The 22,247-nt window shown below is 35.8% G+C and overlaps 1 protein-coding gene across 3 annotated transcripts; it reads right to left on the bottom strand.

The window, feature by feature from the left end:
* Positions 1-1,518: 1,518 nt before the first annotated feature.
* On the bottom strand, positions 1,519-21,713 carry LOC143466020 (cGMP-inhibited 3',5'-cyclic phosphodiesterase 3A-like). 3 transcript variants are annotated; one of them, XM_076964633.1, is made up of 20 exons: positions 20,834-21,713; positions 20,205-20,335; positions 19,511-19,578; positions 15,736-15,885; positions 15,157-15,294; positions 7,899-8,033; positions 7,558-7,662; positions 7,300-7,445; positions 7,098-7,201; positions 6,930-6,980; positions 6,638-6,795; positions 6,075-6,290; positions 5,874-5,985; positions 5,587-5,697; positions 4,511-4,686; positions 4,131-4,389; positions 3,589-3,728; positions 3,328-3,493; positions 2,834-2,984; positions 1,519-2,425 (listed from the first exon to the last, which is right to left on the bottom strand). In XM_076964633.1, the coding sequence occupies exons 1-20, from the start codon at positions 21,580-21,582 to the stop codon at positions 2,062-2,064; spliced, it is 3,630 nt and encodes a 1,209-aa protein (XP_076820748.1). In that variant the 5' UTR covers positions 21,583-21,713; the 3' UTR covers positions 1,519-2,061. The 3 variants fall into 3 exon arrangements, with proteins under 3 accessions (XP_076820748.1, XP_076820828.1, XP_076820897.1); XM_076964713.1 differs by lacking the exon at positions 6,930-6,980; XM_076964782.1 differs by lacking the exons at positions 15,157-15,294; positions 15,736-15,885; positions 19,511-19,578; positions 20,205-20,335; positions 20,834-21,713 and adding an exon at positions 11,508-12,139.
* Positions 21,714-22,247: the final 534 nt, after the last annotated feature.

The following is a 22,247-nucleotide window of genomic DNA, read 5'->3' as shown; positions in this document are numbered from 1 at the left end:
CAACGAGCGGATAACCGCTAAAAAGTACCCGCTCCTGCAAAGCTCTGTCTATGCTAGTAACCCCCAGCTGACGCTTACTCATCAGCGTTTATGTTACTCATCAACTACAGCGTAGTCATTACTGTGCTTTACATTTTTACCGATTTTACATTGTTCTGTTTATACTATGGTTACCACCAGGAAAAACACATCAAATACAAGGCTAAACTGGTGCAATACAGAAATTTATTTCTGCCAAACGTTTCATTAATCCATTCGGGAAAGTTTCTTCAGAACAATGGGAAAGGAATTTAAATTTTTCGAAAAGCATAGAACTACTGTTGCTAGATTACAATTTGCTGCATTACTTAGAAACAATTATGACACATTCAAGTGACGTCTTAATGTTGCATACTTAGCTAATAGTTTAATATAGATATGGTGATAAAACAGTAATAAAAATACATATAAAACGCGTAGTAACAAGAAACCACAAATAAAATGTAAATATTTTAAAAGGGACATATGGAAACGGAAACTTTTAGCTTCAAATTAACTACCATCATGCAAAAAAATCGGAATAAACTGCGGAAAGCAGGATATCTTTTTTGTCTTGGTAAAATCCAAAGTACGTGCGTAATTAATGGCGTATCTACTGACAGATGTTTTTTTCATGTCGGATATCGGAGATACCCGCTGTATGTTCTTTCATCCTAGTTCTACTCATGAGAGAGCGTTTGCGTTTCCGCAATGTATCTGGAGCTTCAACCTTGTCATGGAATTTCATAAATCGTCTCCTGTCTTTTGGACAAGAAAGTGAATTACTTTTTACAGCAAGTTTGAATACTGTCTAAATCCTATATCTACCTAGGATTCGTCTCAATTTATCTGAAAAGTTGGAAACATAAGTACCACAAAACCTTGATAACGATCAATGGTAGGAAGGGCAGATGTTTTTCTTTGATTGAAACTTACATCTATTTAAAATCCAATTCGAGTAGCTATTTAACCGCAACAAATCCTTAACAGTTTTTGCTTCTTGTTCCAACGAGGTTTTAGTAGACGAAAGAGCATAGGCGCGATAGAATAAAGTATTAACCATAGCTCGTTTGTATTCAAGAGGATGTTGGAAGTGACAATTCAAATAGCGGTTGCTTTGACTTGGTTTTCGATATACAGAGGAAAAGAGCGTAGCCTTGTTACTTCTGGTGATGAAAGAATCCATGAAAGCAATTGAACTATTTGCTTCTTTCTCTAGAGTATATTTGATAGAATAAAGTGGGCAGAAATAAAGTTCCGTGTTTCACCAGTTAAGAATTGTATTTGAGATCATTCTGTATAGTTTAGTAACTTCTGACTTTAGTATTTTGCAATATAATTTACAGCGAATAGAAAATTCTTCTTCACAGAAAACTTCACTGGTTCTGTGAAGGTGAGGAAAAACACTAAAAATTTCACAACAGCGTCTTACCAGAAACATTCTTAGGAACAAATATGTTATTTACGATATCGATTTTAAACAATCATTGGTCAACAGCATTACATAACAATATACTGTATTATTGTCTCGTCATACTCATAATATCATTTCAAATGTATTGAAGATAACGAAAAACGCAACACCTATATACATTATACAAGGTTTATCTACGAATAAACAACATCGAAAACTAAGAAGCCAAAAAAGTCGCTTCCAACCGTATAAATAAAAAGCAAATAGAAAATGTCCTAATCAGGACGTCTGTGTTACGGTAACGAGAAAAGTTAAGTGGGAAATAGGTTTCGATGCATGTGCAAAATCTTTAAGTTGACAAAACGAGTTTCTGAAAAGCGGTATCAAAAAATAGCTTTTGTATGAAAACGAGCAAGTGAAAACGAAACACTTATGGGGAAAACAAGCCCGTGTATAGGAATATATTAAAACATGTCATAAGGAACCTAAATGAAAATCGACTGAGTGTGGTATGACTAACAAGCAATCATTTTGGCAGGAAACTGATACGTGATCTACAACAAAAAAACTAGTAGTTTGAAAGGTTACGGCATCTTTTATGACACAAACGCAGTCATTCTCCTGCGTCATCATTTATTTGAAGTGTGCAGTGACGAAGGTGCGGGCAGTGTTATGTGATTGCCTCGCGCATGTAACGGTGTACGTGACGATTGAAAAACGTCTTTATTTTTAAAATCTGAATTCGCTTGCATTGAAGGACAAATATCTGCTGCTGTCTTTCCAGAAGATGACGCAAGTGTCGTCTGCTTTTCGGCTTTGCAACAGGTTTTTTCGATCTCTGATAACGAATTATTGCTGTTGTTGTCAAACACATTGTCATCATCAGACGAACAAGAGAGACTATTGGTATCTTTATTATTATTCTCGTAGGATAACTTATTTGGGCGGTGATTAGGAACAATTCCAGGCTTTGAGTCCTCCTCGTCAGTAGAGCTATAGTAGATAATTTAAATATGATCAGAAATACCAATGAGAGCGCCGAAGATAGTATATGCAAAGTACCAAACACTATTCAACAAACCGACCAGTTAGTTTAAAACCTAGTTGATAATTATGGAATTATGATAAAAGTATTTTTCATCAAAACTCTAAGCCTTGCTTGGAAATACGCAGTGCAAATGCAAATACTAACCCATTTGCCAATTCAGTCAAACAGTTTCATATTTAAACGTTTTCGGTGCGATACATACAGGCTACTAGAAAAATAACGAGCACTAGCAGATATTTTTTATAGAAAACGCAATGTTAATAAACGTATACACAAAATTTCGATCATTCACAGTTGTAGAAAATAACAACGAACCGGTCTTTAAAACGAAAGTAATATTGGTAAAAACAAACCTGGAATGAACAGTAATTGCATATTGAAAGGCTTCGTTCATTTCCGCCTGGCCATCACCAGATGTTCTCTTTTTCCAGAAGTTCAGGTTATCTTTTAGTTGTTCCAACAGCAAACTATTTCGCAATGTGTGTCCAAGTTCAACGGAGAGGTCTAAAATAGTGACAATCGTGGTGAAAAGTAATATTCGAATTCAAAATCATTGGCAAGGTATAGTTAGTTTGTTACATTTATCATTTACTGGGTTACGTTACAGAAATAAACTAAAATTTCATAACTCATTTCGTCGATTCAATTGCATCGATTTTTGAATAATTGCATTTTTCGTAATTTCACTACATAAAGATATAAACAAAAAATTTGGCTCTTCTTTCAAACACACGCGCCTCTTTAAACACTTGCGATTATTCCACGCTATTATTTGTACCAACCACTTTTATGTTACTTTTTTATAGAAGTTAACAATTATGCAAATATCGACAACAGAAGTGCTTACTATCAAGGTCAGGTGTTTTTCCAGCAAGGATGCCAGTTTTGTGCATTGACTGAACAATGGGTTTGATAAGATTGTTTATAAAAGTTCGCTGCAGTTCAGCAACTTGAGGTCGTTCGCGGTCCATAAAAGGTGACACTGGTACACCGAGTTTCCTTTCTTCATCGCCCTGCGCAATCATGTCAAACAGTTTACTACTAGGTGTAATAAGTATAAACGTTTATCAACCATGAATTTGGATAAGCACACAAATAACGAGTAAACCTGCACAAAAAATTCTTCGCATATTGCTTTGGTCCACGTAATATGCAATGGAGTGTGTTTTGCTGGACCACCGATATCGGCAAGTTTAATAACCATCTGACAAACCAACAACCGGTCTTCGTCGGCACTCCAATTGATGCCTGTCCAGAAACAATATTTAACAAACATTCTCAGGTAAAGCTGATATTAACCAACGCGTCCAATCAAAATTGCTGCGGCTCGCAAAATGCAGTAAAAACATAATCACCAGATCGTCTAATAAAATTTCAGCTGCAAAGGCAAACTACTTTTTTCTGGACGCTGGTCATCAATCAATGTTTGACACATATTATCAAAACTATGGTTGCAAAAAGAGGTAACAATTCTGATACCTTACTTGGAAAATAACACCGAGGTTGGTACCACAATGGACACTGTATCTTTTACTTTAAAGTTTACGGCATCATAAACGGTAAAAGTAGGACGTTATATAAAGAACGCATACAACTCAAGAAACCAAATAAAATGATTTGCCGAATGTAAATTTCTTAAAACAAACTTACCAGTTCTTCGAGGGGTGTCAGAATCGTCGTCCTCAAGCGAACGTAAACACTGCGCCTTATTGTTGAACTGCGAAAGAATTTCGAAATGCTTTTTCAGATCGGTAGCAAGGATTGCTTCAACGATGAGAAATCTAAGTCGCTTCCATTCCGCCGTTTCCAGGTTTCGGAGAAAATCAAAATTTTTGTTGGAGTGTAAAAGCTCCCAAGACGCAGAGGCATGGTGGTTTTCAAGAACAGAACGATCGTTGTATAGAATGGCCTTATTGATATATTAATTATCATTAATGTCACCAGCGTTTAGATGTACGGTAACTAGAAACCTTGGCTTAGTATTTACAAACAAACTCTTAAGTGTAATACAGCAGATTATGACACCTCACCAGTGGATGTCGGGTTTCCACCAGAAACGCATTAGTTCTGCCTGGATGGTCGTAATCATGCATAGCTGCAGCTAGATAAAGTGACATTAACTCCAGTGCTGGAATGGCTTGCGCTAATGAGCCATGGCCAATGTTATTGACCTGTCTCGTATTGGTCCCTGTTCCGCTGTCTGAATCTATTAAAGATATTGATTACTTCAACGTACTAAATAAATTACCCCGAATGAGTTGAACGTCCCCTAAAAGTTAACGGTTGAAGTGGCGAAGAGCATATCTTTGCGCATACACAAATGCTGTGCTTAAATCAGAGACAATTTGCCAGTATGTATACTGGCGAACGGATTTTTAATAATACGTAGTGGTTAAGCAGTTATTTCCAAATATGCATCACAAATTTGGTTTCTTTTATGGCGGAGATGTCGTCCATTACGACGTCACTATCTTAACAGAACATGCTTCATGACAGGTTCCAGTTATTGTAATACTGGTATGCAAGCATACGCGTTTTGGATGGAATATGTCTCCATGCACCATGTAAGTAGGTGATTAGTAGCTCAAGTAAAGTTTATTTTCAGCATAGGAATGTAACAGACGACAGAACATGTACCGGTCAAGCATTCTTGTCTTTACGGCAGTTACTGGTACCGCACTAGGCTAGTGCCAATAGCCAAAGTTGAGCTGTAGCTTAGCAGTTAGCACAGATATTCACCAGTACAAAAACACTTAACGGTAAGTTAGCCCAAACTTATTTAACGCAAAATATTCCCGTTACCATATACACTTAACGCTTTAACTATAGAACCTATTACTTGTCGACCACAAGAAGCTGATTCATACTTGATGCAAATACCTGAGTCATGCACATTGTTTTTAATAGCATGACGTAAAGAGCCGCCATCTCCATTGTAATTAACAATAAATTAGCGTTTTTTGCCACTTATTTATGGCAATAATCGCTTTACCACTACATTGCAGTAAAAATCCTTTCTCCAGTATGCTTACTGAGAAATAGTTCCTGACTTAAGGCTGACTTGTTTTGAACTTGATTTTACCCTCACTGAAACAAATTGCCTGACCTGAGGAATCAGAACTGAAGAGAGGAGAATGGTCCTGAAATCCTGGAATTTCTTGTGTAGAAAGAAACCAACAACCGTGAAGAACATCTGCGGCGTGAATTCTATTGTGATCTGACAATTAAAACACTATGTGACAGGGTACAAGAAAATTTGAGAAAGTAATTAAAATCACATATACACATGAAAGCAAAATATGAACGTTTTGGGCATTCTACGATTCCAAACGTTAACAATTTCAACTTTTTCATTTTTCAGTATTTTATCTGTAACGCTAACATATTACGTACAAGGAATTCTTCTGTAACCATTTTCAAGTGCTTGCATATAACATACGAATTCTCGTTTAGGAATGCTGAAAGTTTCAAATAGTCCAGTATCTTGGAAAAGTTTAAAAGCCATCTGAAAGGACGTTAATGCAAGTTTAAACATTGATCAATCCTCGGAAACGATTCCAGTGTTACGAAATACACAAAATAACGGGAAAACACCTGGCTTAAAACGCAATGGGTTTTTCCAGCAAGCTCGAAAATCCGGAAATTCCATTCATATACGGATTCAAGTAATTTTTCCTGATAATTGTCAAACATTGCATGGCCTTCAAGATCACCATCTTTCCAACGTTTACTGAGATAGTCTTCGTCCTCTTCGAGAATAACGGCCTCGTTCATTACTGGCGAACTGGCAACGCTACGGACCGGGTATGTCTAAAATTTAATGTAAAAAATGAAATTGTTTACCGAGCATTACAAAAGGAGATTAAGGATAAAAAATAATTAAGATTTTCTGAAAGCTATTCTCTACTACAGGGAAAATTCAATTGCTGATTATACGTTCATAACTTTTCATGGTAGATGTAGGAAGAAGCAATATCTCAAAAACTAGAGCCAATTTGAAAAAAGTAATGGCATTTTCGAGCTCAGCGTCCCTGATATACTCTAAAATCGTTCTTACCTTCCATGCCAAAATTTTTTTGTTGGCCTGTGTAATAAATCAGGTTCGCACTACATAAATATATACACATAGTTTGGACGATCAATGACTGTAAGCAAACCTCTTGTGTACTAGCTGGACTTGCTTGATTAATGTGACAATGATAATGAAAAGAAGGTGCATGCTCGTCGCCCTCCGTGTCAGACTTTGATCTGATGGTGGCTGACAACGGAAGTTCTTCGTTATCACAACTCTCGTAATCGGAAGAAATTGTTGAAACTGTAACAGACTTCACATTACTTATCTAAATTTAAGGAATAGTTTCGGACTTTTTCATGCAAACGAAATTAATGGTGTTGCGCGGTGGGATTCACACTGATTGCAACGCATTTGCCACGACAGTGAAAACATACATTTTTTTGGCGGGTGAGCCTTTGGTGTGGGTGCAAAGGACCAAGAAGAATCTAAAATCACAACCCTTATAAATGACTGTTTACCAATTTCTACTTCTTAAGTACAGCCCCTAAAAGGAAGTAAGGAAGGAAATAGCTCAGTAGATAGAAGGCAAAAATTAAACTTACACGAAACGGGAATATTCGGGTAGGTTCTTCGCCTGCCGATGTGAGTTGATATTGGAACATCACTTACAGGACTTTCACAGCGCGAGTCCAGAGGTGTGCCGCTCCTGCGATTTGCAAACATTAAATTATTAATCATACATAATTCACCAAAGTGAACGTGGATACAATCAATGGCTCACTAATCAGTCAAAATCAAACATACGTTGGCGTTTTGTCTTTGGCGATTTTAGGCAAACGTTTTGGTTTTACCGGACCGGGTTCTTCTTTTGGCAGACCAGTCGCGGTCGTCGTGGTAGAAAAGAGATCTCGCTGACCAGTTTGCCAGTCCGACCGTCGCACAAAGGTTCTCTACAGAGGCAATTTCAAAATGTACGAAACCAAAGTTCATTTTGAACGTACTGACATTTAATATAATTTTTTCCATAAACCATCGTCTAAAGAAGGTAAAAGTAAAACCTACTTTACTGGCGGAATGACGGGTACTGAGGCAAATGGTGTCTTCATCTGAACCATCAGTTGCGCTATCTTGTAACCACACAACTTGTCGAGGTTTTATGTGATCGGCCTTTTAACACGTCAACCAATTTTAGTATTTTTCAGTTTTAACAAATAAAAAATATTGCAAAAAACGAACAGAAATAGAAGTCAACTCCATTAAGAAATATTAATGAGTTGGTCATGCGCGCTATTGCATAACGGAGATATTTTATCGCGTAGTATGTATGTCTGTCAACTGACATTGCATTTAGATCGATATCATAAGATAGTCAAGGTTGCTTATCAATTTCAAACACGTTTTACCTTATAGGGTTTTAACAAATTCTGCAACTTCTTTACAAATTCGGCGAAGTTTGATGGTGCTTTGGCCAGCTCATCGAGAGTCGCATGAACTTCCACCAAAGTGGCAGTGTCCATGAGCACCGATGACATTACAGTCTACGAAAAGCAAGTTTCAAGTTGTGATACTGTCACCCCAGGATAGTTAGTATTTAAAACGCACTCACAATCCTAATTAATCATATCATCAGTGGCGTGTTTGTACAACTTGAGTAACGGCTTAAACACCACAGTATTGTAAATATTAAAACGTTGGGAGAAAAGAGAATTTTCATACAATGAATTTAGAGTTTAGATGCAAAGCGTCAAAATAACACATACTGTAGTTAGGGTGCTATGCAAGCCTACTGGATTGCTACATACTGGAAGGCTGACGCAAAATGCTTGTATTGTGGAATGCTAAGATAAGGTCGTTTGAAACCACACGATCAAACGCAAATTGCAGAGATAATCGATTTAAATCTCAAAATATACAAAACGCACGTACATCTGTTAATAATTCCTAAGGTGTAATAACGCAACGCTAATTTAAAAAGCAAAGGCATTTACACAAACATCAAATGAATACATATGTAATCTGCGATCTTGCAGGCGGTAGCACTGCTCCTATAAGTCAACAAAACTGGAATGTTGCCAGTAACTTGGTCCCAACGTATCTAATTATGTACAATGACATTACGAGTCATACAATGAATTTCAGGAATCGTATCCTGCGGGCCTAATATATTTACATAAATGTTATCAGCTTAGTTAATAGTTTTTCCTAAAAACATCATGTACAAGTTATTTGAACACAGTAAAATGTTCTACATATCAGCGGCAAATTATTAGTTATCATATCTATACCTTCAGGCAGCGTAGCTAGAAAATCACTGAAAAGAAGACGACAAAAATTTAAATAAATTGGAAGTAGAATTGTCCAAAATCAGCATTCTTACGTCTAGAGACACATTAATTCATTATCATCTCATACGAGTCGAGTGGGGCTTAAACCAGTGCTTCTTAACCTTTTTATAAGTTCATTCATCCTACGTAGTGGTTTTCCAAATCTATTCAACTTTAAAACAAAACTAGCTCAAGCATCTATTCACATTATTGGAGCGATTGCAGACGAAAGAATAAAGTTGGAAATTGAAACAAAACAGTTCACCGCCAAATAATGTTCTATAATAAAATTGAAAACATCTAAAAAAGTGGAAACAGTTGCGCGCAGGCTCACATTTCAAACAATTCGGCCTTGTACGGTTTTGTTTCTTCATTCAGCCCTTTGATTACGTTCACCTTTCAAAATTTGTTATTCACTCAGTAAACAAATACTAGCTTAAATTAGACCGAGAACTGAGAAGTAACCAGCTTAATAATTCAATTTGTAATCGAAAATTAACAATTCGAACACAAATTTGGTGTTCGATATGCTCAGTTGACCATAAAAATGAAGTTAAGATTATACAAAATGTTAAATAAGAGTTTAGAAAGTTACAACAAAAGGTTCGTTTTAATTAAAACTTGCAATTTGCGAAGAGCATTTGGGAATAAGGGTGGTGACAAACACGACGCAAACAAAATACAGCAGACTTTCAAATTACTACGTGACCTAGCCCTGGCCCTAGCCCTTCTATTATGCGCATATAATGTTATTACATACAGCTTGCCTACGTCATAACTTTCACTCGGCCTGATGCTGAATGGTGATAAATAACTAGTTTTGACATGTATCACAGAAAGCGTCGGCTTGAGTGGAAGGCTGATATATGCGCTTTGTGCGATGCGACAGTTAGACTTTAGCATTAAGCCGAGTCGCATCACAAACATACCGAGAATGAAAATCACATTTTTCTAGTTAAGCAAATGAACGGCACAAAAGCTGCAGAACGATCAGCTCAAGACATCAGCTACCATCGTCATTTGCCTTTTAGCAATGCTACTGAATTCCACCTGATAAAATCGATTAAGTACACGATGTACACAAGTCAACAACATCTCTTATACAATATTTATTTTCTTTTAACGCTTAACGTTCTACTTTTCTGTCAATACGATTGTTACAAAAGACGGAATACAGTATAACAACCAGAAACATACTTTTTCTAAAGGCTGCCACTATTACACCGGAAAAAATCGTGCGTTCGAAACTAATTTTCACAGTTTCTTGTTAACCTAAGCCTAACTTAAATCTTCCTTCTAATCTAGATCTAACTCCAATAAAACCTTTAATAGCTAAAATCAACTTTTTGCATGTCCATTCTCCTAACCTAACCATCTATCTTTAACAATGGGTTGCGCGACCTACTTACGGTGAAATAGTCACTTTGCTTTCTAGGGCAGTACACACTTTCTGATCAACGGACAACGACCACTTTGCAACCAAATACTTTATCGAACACCGATTGATTTTATCGATGTATGAACAGAGTACCATTACATACATACTTCCCAATACACAAGGTTATTTGCTCGAATGCGCAATCAACTGAGTTTTTGTATAAATATGCTCCGTATCTTATATCCTTCAAACACCATATCGTTATACTTATAACCAGGGTCCTAATGAATGCATGCGAACCGTCAAAGCCACACGACGATGTCATTGATAGTTTCTATCACGACAAATACAATACACGAAGCAAATATCTACATGGCGTGATAGAAATATGATATCTCACCTGACAATACTACACAACTTACTTTTTACGTTGACTTCACACTAACAAATGTCCATGAAGTTTTGTCGAAATATTTTGTAAAATTACTTAAGTAGAGCAATTGCGACTATTAATCAAAATAATGAAAACCATCATTACTTCAGAACCGATGGCAAAAGCAATCTGATACTTGGTAAGTGGAAGTCTTATCCCCTTATGCAATCATTAAAAGCGGTGTGTAGCCGGGGAAAATGCGGCCGTGATAGTCTTATCAACAAACGCCTCAAAAATTATTATTTTGATTATAAACACCTACGGCGATAAATCTGTAAAAGTTACTCAACTTTAAGTTCAACATAGTTTTATCATAACATGGCAGAAAATAGCAGAGTAACTTTTCAAAAAAATTATTGTGCTCTAAGAGAATGAGCTCCAGGGTCAAGCTTGCCAAAACTGTTTTATGTAGTGACACTTGTTTTCTGTGCACAGAGTTAGTTCTATTAAAAGTTTGTTTAGGTATCCAAGGAAAAAATAGTGAACCATGACAATAATTTTCAAATACATTGGGTGACGAGAACAGAAAAATCACATACAACACGCTTGTAACTTTTTAAATTACAAGACGGACGTGGGCACCACCACGCATTTTCCATTAAAATTAAATGCATCTTTTAAAGCAGATCTTGTATTATTACAACTGACCAAAACGTAAACGCATGTTGTAATCAAACAATTGCAGCATGTGAAATAAATGTGGCAAGTTAAAATATAAACAGACCAGGCGCATATACGCACTTTTAAGTTTCAATGCAATGGTTTGGGATATTGACCAATCTGTGAAAGACGAAATGTATTTAGGTAATCCTGATAATTCCATCAGGATTACGCATTGTTGCTATAATTATAGTAACAATGCGACGTCATCACTCACCGCGCAATATTGGGATGATCTGCTTTGACGAACATGGTACATCCAAGATCAAGCGTTTTATCGCACTGATAATAATGAGCAATGAAAATCAAGCAATGACGGCATATTTTTCTTTAAAAACTATGATGGCTAGGCTTAACGAGATATTTCTAACATTTACGTATTTGTCATGAACAAGGTCACGTTATTAAAAGATTTAACCATCGCATATGACGCCTGGTAATGTTTAGCACCGTTTCACTGTCTTTTGTAAACACGGAATCATCATCATCAAACAATGTTTGCATAATTCAGACTCATATGGGACACAAAACAATGACTACAGCAAGCAATTGAAATCAATCATAAAACCCAAGATGTTCGACTTGTGCCGGTTAACTCAAAGATCTAGACAGGGTTTGATGCAAGAATTTTAAACTGAAAACCTGCAAAGGCAAATGAGTGAAATGTGCCAAATAGAAGGAAATGTGACGTATTCCAAATCGCAGTTAAACAATATATATACTGTAAGCTAGTGTGAAAAGCCACTTCAGTTAAATAACCCCTGCATAGAACCTAAAAACGCTAAAGTTGTTCAAATATCATTTTACAAAATGTAGCGTTGACTACCAAAAGTTTCTTCCGGTAGCTTTGAAAATATTGCATGCGTACTATACACTACAGAATTATACCTCTATAAACAACTGATCACAGGCTCACAGCTGAACGAAAGCCTGCATACAAATCTGCTTTCCTAGTCGCCTTGTAACAATTGATGTACCGGTAGATAGCAAAATAATGAAGCCTAAGTGATTAAGACCAACGTCCGTTCACAAACTATGATAAGTTAAATGCACAAACAGGGTGCCCTATCATTATGGGTGGACGTCAAGGCTTAATAACAAATCGCATAATAGTATACGGACTTTGTCTGAACGCTAACAAATTCACTTACATAATAGCTAGAACGTTTTGTTAACATTTATATGTAAAACATTGGGAATCAAAGCCCAACAGTTAGATAATTATCACTAATGGCCAACTACCTACTGTGCTGTAGTAACGCCAAAGGCTAACCAACTACACACAATTACAGTATGCCAAAGATAAGGTTAACACCACAAAACGGATAAATGTTAATCAAACAAAGTGTGCGAAATCTTGTAAAGTTTCAGCAGCAAAGAGTTCTGCTTCTGCTCTGAATCTTTCAATGTAAAGTATATGTAAAACAAATAACGGCCACTTCTACTGGTTATGTTGGGGAGTACGTCACATTGAGGGAACCATTACGCGAATTCTATACCAAGTGCCAAAGGTAGTTAAGTTTGATGAGACCTAGTGTCAACAACCATATTGCAAGTCTGACGCATGCGCAACGTTATCCTACACATTTTCGCTTCCTACCAACAGTGAGAGAGATGGACAAAAAATCTCTAAAAACTCTATATAAACACAAACTAAACATTGCTGGCATTTATCAAAATTCAATTTGATTTTCTCTGTCACAAAGGCAAATAAGAACATGCAGATCCAGATGTAATAAAAGAACTTTGAAGGCAATGAAAATTCTGCTCGACGAGGCGTACACATATAAAGAATCGGTTTACTTGGTAATAGCTGACAATGGTTTTACAACTTTTTTACAGAATGATGTTAGTGATACTGACGCAATTATACGATAAAACGATATTTGTTGATAAATTTGGTCTCCACAAGGCGAGTTTAAACTTGATTTGAGTCGTAAAGTCGAACAAGATGAAAGAGCGTGATGTGGACTCGAAATTCTGCATTGAGATATTTTACTGGCTCTATAGTACGTTTTTTTTTTATATCCGTTAAAGGTTAATTCCGAAGCTTGTTTAGTTTTCAAACCCGAATCGTGTAAAGCCCTTCAGTACGAGATTAAACAGTATAGCAGAGACCATTTCGCAAAAAAGTGTCAACTCTACACCGACTAACCAATGTTGACCGTTGTTTCTTCTCAGCTACATACGGATATGCAATCAGTTTTTTCGACGTCATACCGTAGAAGACGTGTAAAATTTGGCATTTAAACATCAAGAAAATAATCCACAGTAAGAATCTCGCTAACTATCAGCTGGCAAAACCTCAACGCTAGATAAAAGGCATACTTTTGATTTTACTATGTCTTGACAAGAGCAACCGCCCACTAATTGACGGCTCAACAAACACGTCGGTTCAGGCGTCTTTACATCCAAATTATATTCACGCACCTAGTTGTCAGAAAAAAATCCACTTTCTCCACTGCAACTATGAAAGCCTGGGGCTAATTAAACTCAGAAAAGCGATAAACAAATCTCAATTTCCCCCCACCCGAATGGGTAATTAACGAACAAGTGCGGTCGTTATATTGACAAAATGTGACGAGATTGACAAAGTTTACCGAAGTGTTTCCGCACACAAATATTGTGATTATATACATAATCAGCGTTTCATTAAGATGGTCCTGCATATACTCACGCCTGACTAACTAGTAATACTGTGTACTTTGTACAAAGCTTGGCAAATATCGCCTGGTGACCACACCATTACACTGACGATGATATCCATATGATCTGTTAAAATACTATGCAGTGAAGTGGTGATCATCATCAAATAAAAATTGCAACCACGCAATTATGAATCATGCAATAGCAGAGCTTCACCAAGTATTCGGGTACTTTCGACTTTTCAGCTTTGTTGAAACCGGTACATGTGAATTATGTCTGACGCATTTCAATTCATTGGTCTTGCATGTTCAAACATTAAAGTCAGGGGAAGTGAGGATTTAAGACCAAAAACAAGTTGGCTTTAAATCGAAAAGTAGTTGTTAGTAAATATACTGGTGAAAGACGTTGTACTAATATGTAGTGGTCAAGTAGTTTTTGCCATAATTAAGTGGCGAAAAAATGTAAATTCATCACTTAAATATGATGAAGATGGCGGTTCTTATTACGTCACACTAAAAGAAACAATTGGGATAACTGAATTCACTTACTTAGATCAAGTATGAATAGAATGTTTCCTGTGACAGACAAGAGTAATAGGTATAATAATAGATTACTAAGTGTATAACAGGAACATTTTGCGTTAAATAGGGCAAAACTAGCTTGCCGTTAGTGTATTTGTCCTGGTTAATGTAAAATTGTAAATGCTAACCTACATTACAGTTCAGTCTAGCTGTTGGCTCTTGCCTAGTCCGGTAGAGGTAACTTTGTAAAAACAAGAATTTTTTGCCAGTTTATATAGTAGTACGGTCATCTGTATAAATAAACATTACCTGCTACTAATCATCTACCTATGGAGACGTATTCCATCCAAAACAAGTTATCACACCATAGTCCACACTCATAAGGCATATTGGTTTTTTACATTGTGACATTATAATGACCGCTGACTTCGTCATAATAAGAGGCCGAATTTGCGATACAATTTTGGCAATAACTGGTTCACTACAGTGAGTCTTTGACGTATTAATAAAAATCTGTTCACTAGTACATTTATTGACAAGTGAAAACTACTGTTTGATTTAAGGCCAACTTGTTTTGGATTTGCCCTTAACTGTAATGTTCAGCTTACGTTGATTTGATTCTATGTTTGAAGTGTTTTAGATGGGAATAATAATAATCTAAGTCCGATATAATGCAATCACATGTAGTCTAAGTTAAACCTTTTTCTTGGAGCTGGCGAGGATAGCGGGGAGCGAAGTTCTTCTTTTGTACATAATTTCAGGCCACTTAGAAGCCTCTTTGCTGCAATTTCGCTCTTTGATGACATCAAGTGAAGCGCGCCGGCGTGTTCTGGCGGTCTGTATTGTTCAGATATAATGAGAAATACGTGTTGCCTTCTCCAAAACAACATTGCCCAAACACGATTCAAGGGACATAACAATAGCATATTTTCTTAGTCTAAGCTGTTAAGCTAACAGCTCGATTCCAGATAAGATAACAAATATGAAAATCTGCAGTGATGCTTGCCATATGTAACCTAGTACAGTATTTGCTTCAAGGTTTCTTGAGTACATGGAAATTATGTCTTAAGGTCAATTTCGTAATGCACAGACAATTCAAAATAACTTTAGAGTTATATACCAATCTGAAAACGTTAGTTTGGAATAGTGGCTTCAGAGTTTATTACAAATGGACACAAAAATCGGTTGAACAAAAAAGCATTCTAAAGCATACTTTGCATCACTAGTCTTGGCGTACTATTACTATGTTATCCATATTATATAAGATATAAAACTTACCCGGTTTACCATGCCTATGTTAAAATTTCTCTTGCAGGGATTGCTGTTCTGTTTTTTCATCAGCACTACACATGGAACAAATGCATCTGAGCCAGCCATATTGGAAAAAGTTTCCTTTTCTTTTAATTTAAGCTCTGGAATGACGGTGTCCTGCAACAGAAATAATCAAGTAGATTATACTTTGCTGCTAACTGCAGCACTTAAAAAGGAAGTTCATGTGCCATTAATTGTCTAATAAAAAATAGTCCCGAACAAAAAGGCCACCATTTTTACTTTAATAGCTGCCAACAACTATGAAGTATGTCACAAAACATTTTCTTTGAAAATTATCATAGCCTTTATAATTACCAATATGCCTTAGCCACAGTCTTGCAATATTTCTTTTTTGAAATTTCAGTTTCGAGAATCACTGTATAATGTACCAGTACACACACAACATCAGTATAAGTATAACCAATTAACGACATTAACAAGTGACATTTCCATTAAATAAGTAAATACTCAGCTCATGTTCAACAGTAATATTCAACATGTAAGTTATAAGTTATCTTTCTTCTAAAGCTGCATTCTTTCAACAGTTAACAATCAAATGCATTGAAAAAGATGTATCATAAACAAATTCATTAATTTAATTATATATAGTTATAATTATATATACGTTCAGCAAAATTACATCATCTGGTACCACTTGAGATATAGGCTGAAACTATCTACAAAATCTACACCAAAAACAATGTAGCCAAAAATAAAACTACACCTTGCATATATTGCCGGAAAGCTAGAAATTAATACCAATTTAGCAGAAAAATAAAATATGATTTGATCCTATTAATATAACATTTGGTCTAATTCTTATCTTGGCTTTATTTGCAACCTCTAGGTTTTCCAGTTTTTGCCCATGTAGCATGCATGCAACTAAGGGTATATACAAAATGTCTGTAACAGCCTATTTGAGTGTGAGCTGGTCTACTTTAAATTCTACCTAGTCTTAGAAATAGGTGAAACGTGCAATGAACACAGTTGAGTTCAGTTCATTTATATGACACCAAGTCGATCATTTAAACCAGGGGTCGGTAACCTTTTCCTAACCGTGGGCCAAAATTAAGTTCTGCAAGGTCTCTGCGGGCCGTACTAATTTCATTTCCTTCACTCTTTAAGCTGATTAAGGTTGTCATTCCTTGTCAGACCTATAAGCTTGGAAAAATTAGTATGCTTCGTGTTATAACGGCGCTCTATATGGAATTCCTTATTTACGGTAACAGAAACGTTGCAAATCAAACACGTAGGCTTACCAAAATGGTAAATGAAAAAGTATTAGTTCTCCCATTCTTCATAAAATCGGTACTCGGCATCAACTTTTCTACGTTGCGTCGACATTGTCATTCTCAGGTTGCAAGAAAATCGGATAAATATATGCTTATTTACCACTAATAACTCAATTGCTGTAATTACTGAAACAAAGGTGAAACTGCTGTTACTAAAAGTAACTTTATGCAAATTTTACGCAAGCCAAAGTTTTGGAACATTAGAATATATTTACTCGCATTTACAAGTGTTGATTATGATGTAACAACCACATTTATTCACACTTATGCGCGAGTGAAGTTTGGCACAATGAATTATAAAGTATGATTTGTCATTAGGGAATTTCTTTTAAGTACACAATAAAATCAGTACGTATTGCACAAAAAGAGAAGAGTCATAAAATATAATACCACTAGGCGGGTCATAAAGTTACAGCACTACAATTTGTAAAGGGGCTGCGGGCCGGATGATTTTGCTTGGCATTCTGTAGGTTGCCGACCCCTGATTTGAAAAGAAATGCACACAAAATCCAACTTTCCTGGCCTTTGAACTGCAAGATATACTATTGTATAGTTAACATTTTCAAGAACAGAATTATCTTTCCATGAACAAAAAAGTGCGTAGTTAACTGTCCATTGACCCATATAACAAATTTAGTTATATATCGTAAAAAGATAAAAAATGCTTTTATTCATAGCCTTGAACAATACTTCTTTAACATGAAAAAAAAAGTTGAGTGATTAACCAATCAGTTTTTTTAATTCTTGCCAGACCTCTGCATGTCCATTTAAATGAATATAGTATATTCCTACTATATCACAGCTTAAACTGTGTAAAACATAACATAGCCTATCACAAAAAAACCTTACAGCACTCATCCTTTATGGATTACAAAAATTTAAACCATACCAGGGACTTAGAAATTATGCTCTTGCAAATTTAATATAGGCATACAGTATTTTTGTGATTGAAAACCGAGACGCTTCAGAGCAATGAGCCTTACCAGATAAATGTGGTTCATATTTTTCTGGGAGTATAAAACTATTTTGGATTCCTATCGTCAGGGACAACTAAAGTAGTAAGACATAAAGAAAAACTAAAATAATGCATTTTACTAGGAATGAAAACAATGTTCAAGCATTTGCAAATTTACATAGTCGCCCAATCATACTTTTCTGTAGACAATACCATCTTCAAGTAGTTATTACAGTCGAATCCGCTTAATTCGGACACCGGATAACCCGGACAACCGCTTTATTCGGCCAAAATGCTCGGGAACGGAACAAAAGTAAAAATTGAACGTAAAAAACTCCTGTTAATTCGGACAATTCTCCGCTTAATTCGGACACATGTTCGCAATTCCATCGTTAGGTTATGACACAATAAACAGTACTTCGTTCGTTTTAAGACAAGATGCAATTGCATTATGAGCGATTATGGTGAAACAATGACGATCCATGCAGTAACAATCGACAATCGACTCATATAAGGCCGTGCCAGCTTCATAGTCGCTTTTACTTCGGTACAATCGCGTCCATCTTGTAGGACAAAATTGTACAGAAAAGTTTAGCACAAAAAGTGAAATTGCTCACTAAAGTAAACGAAGACGTTTTATGCGATCAGTGCCAGTTACTGCAGTATAGCGCAGCTGCAATTCATTTATTACGCAACAGTACAGTATTTTAAATGCGTTTTTTGCCTTGATTTTCCGAACAACTGATTTTCCGCTTAATTCGGACAAAGCCGTTTCTCCGCTTAATTCGGCCAAAAGTGAGCGGAACCAAAGTGTCCGAATTAAGCGGATTTGACTGTATTTGACTTTATTTTCTCTTAAAAATCACAGCAGGAAAAGTCACTATTGATTCTTATGGAGCAAGAAAAAAAAACAATGTTCAGGCATGTGTAAATTTACACATTCGCCCAGTCATACTTTCCTGTACACAATACTTTCTTCAAAAAGTCTTTATTCGACTTTATTTTCTCAAAAACATCACAGCAGGAAAGTCAGTATTAATTTTGCAGTTGATAAGGGCTTTCACATACAAATGGTTTTTGCACAAGGAAATGCAAACAAGTACCAGAACGAAATAAGCTCTTTCAATAACTTAACTGCAAAAATAACATACTACTATCACTGAACTAGCGAATGCGCGAACAATCAACCCACTACTAGACCAATTACCCGCTACAACTATTTTTACATTTAACACAACAAAACAGGAACGCTCGCATAAGGCATCACTTTTCAGCAAGTTGGCTAAACAGACCAATCACAGCATGCTAATACTCGTGTAGGGTAGGGCAATACTAATTGACGAAATGCCAAAGCGGGACTTTTTGGTTTACAGACAGGGACAAAGCCTTAAAAACCGGTACTGTCTCGGCTAAAACAGGACCTATGGTAAGCCTATTTAATATCACCCGTATACGCATAAAATGGCTTGGCAATGGCAAATGTAATTTTACCTACCGTCTTACGATAATGAGAGGTACAGCCATCACTCATAGACTGATAACATTTTTGCTCCAAATGGTTTCCTTAGAAAAACAAAACAAGTTTCAATAATTTTTGGTAATAGTGTATGGTAAAAACTACAAATTCATACTGGTTTTGCAAGTACGGTAAACACTGCTTATTACAGCACCCTAGCAAATGGCAAATTTTCCCTAAAAAGCATTTTTTGCAATTAAATGATGAGAATTGTCTTCACTATGAAAGCGGGTATATAAAAGAAAAGCCATTTAAGTTCGGATAACTTGTAGAAACACAGAATTGGTCAATTTAACTGTTTGACTTCGTTTTGGCTGCGTGTTCTAACAGTGTAATCATGCCCCAACAGCAAGGACTAATTTTCAAGCTAAACATGTGTCATCATGTAATAAACTGCTCTAAGCACTATCAAGCTTTGGCAACAGTGACCACTCTTTGTGGCAGGTGCATTTCGCTACATGTCAAGTTGTTACAATATGTGGTGAACTTATAATGTACAAACCATCATTTATTCGGGATCAGTCAAAACGGCTCTAATAGGCAGATTTTACTGTACAGTATACAGCTTATTCATAGCATATAAGCTCAGAACTTTAACTATTTAACTTTTTACTTTTATATCAAAAATTTTAGTCAATTGCTTTTTGACATTTAATGCAACAACAAAGAATACCAATATCTTTTGAAACAGATTGAGGGAAAATTAATCTGGATGACAAATCTCCACCACACTTTGGTTCTGTTCCTACAACAAGTTTAACACCAAGTCCCATGGAAAAAAATGCAATCCACGATGATAATATCCTACAGAAAACAAGCAGAGTTATTACTAACGTACATGAATATCAAAGTAGTACTGACAATCGTGAAATAAATTAAACAAGTGAGGCAAATACCATAGACCTAATTTTTAAATTTATTTACTGGAAGAGAAAGCCACAATACTGCAACACAAACTACATATGTAGGTAGTATAACGTAATGCACAGGTTTCAACAAAAAAAAAAATTGATTAAGAGTTGATTGTTACCAACTATAATATCATAAATCAGACTTTAGTTGCTGAAGTATCATACTGTATTTTGCTTTCCAAAACATAACTTTCTGGATGTGGATGAATCGCTGTCACTATAAATATTATCATTTCTATTCATGTGACAAAGTAATTAAGATCTCAGCTTACGTAAAAACTTAAACCATATACGTTGCTTTCAGAATTATAGACAAGGTCATAAGTTCAATATGTTATAACATTTATTCAGCGAATTTAACCTCAATATGCTAAGTCTTTACAACCCTTACCTTTCCAAAAGATATCCCTGACTTGTAATTTGCAGTTGCAAATGAGGAAAAAATAAAAATCCACAACACCTTGAAACAAATGCGGACAAAAGAATAATTGCAGAGCAAATTAAGTTTTCGGCAAAGCTTTTACAACATCTGTTTGTCAGGTAGAGAATAATAGGAAATACTGTCAATGCAGCAAATCCAATGGTATGAAGAAATGTAAACAGATATTTCTTTCGTAAAGACAATACAGTATTGAGATTTATGAAGTCTTCAACAGCTGATGAAATGTTGCAGTTAGCATCCACAACATTGTGCATTTCATCAACTGAACATCCATTAATGAAGATGTAAATATTTTCAAACACGCAAAACATAAAAAATAGTTTAATGAAATCAGGATCAGTTGTATCACTTGGATTCTTCAAAGGCATGGAACATTCAACAGAATTAGAGATGTTATCACCAGGCTTTCTGTTATCTTGAAGTTTGTATGATGAAATATTTCGCTGTCGGAGAATTTGACTTTCATCACATTTTTGCAAATGGTCGGTTTCAAAATAAAGAGATTCAGGAGAAGTGCTTGTACATGTTTCAGTTAATACAGGGGATGTATATCTAGAACGTTGGATGTCCTCTTGAAATCGGAGCCTTACGATTGATTTGCAAACAACTGCAGCAGTATTTGCCATAATGATTATCCCACCAACCAAAAAGCTTGCCCCTGTTATGTAAGCTTCCACAGTAATGTTCTTTTGATCCATTTTTATATTTATACCAATTTAAGCATTCTTTTCAACAGCTGCATACCAACAGTTTTGTGCATCCATTACAGTATCATACATTCTAAACTATGTGCATATCTCAACAAAAATACACAAGAACCTAGAAAACTATGTCTGTTTTTAAAAATAGAAAATTTGTTTAAACAAAAAATGAAATAAAATCATATTGGCTTTTAAAAAATAATTATATTTTACACAAACATTTTCATGTTGCATTACATACCACTAATTTAAAGCAGCTTTTAATTAACATAATTTTTTTGTGTAATACCAATTTATATTTTCAAGATTGAAAAAATTAAACAAAATGGGTGCAAAAGAATCCAATCAACTACCTATCTACTAACTGCTATTTAGACAATAAAGCCACAGCCCACATGGGATAACCAAACCAGTAACATTTGGTTTAGTTACTCCTTTTAGGGCCTGTGGTACCATTTTGAGCAGTTTTGAAACGGAAACACGGCGATTGTGAAGAAGGTCGCATGCAAAATGTCACTATAGAATAAGTATAAATGGTTCTGGTCCAGTACGCATGTGACCTTAATTTGTGATGGTTTGTTGTTGTTATGGCGTTTGCTGAGTGTAAGTTCAGGCTAAAGTTGACATTTTGTGTTTGTTTGTTTGCTTGTTTGCCAAAATCA

This window comes from Clavelina lepadiformis, chromosome 1 (genome assembly GCF_947623445.1).
Source record: "Clavelina lepadiformis chromosome 1, kaClaLepa1.1, whole genome shotgun sequence".
In the NCBI taxonomy this organism is placed as follows: Eukaryota; Metazoa; Chordata; class Ascidiacea; order Aplousobranchia; family Clavelinidae; genus Clavelina; species Clavelina lepadiformis.
This window is presented reverse-complemented; position numbering and strand designations above follow the sequence as displayed.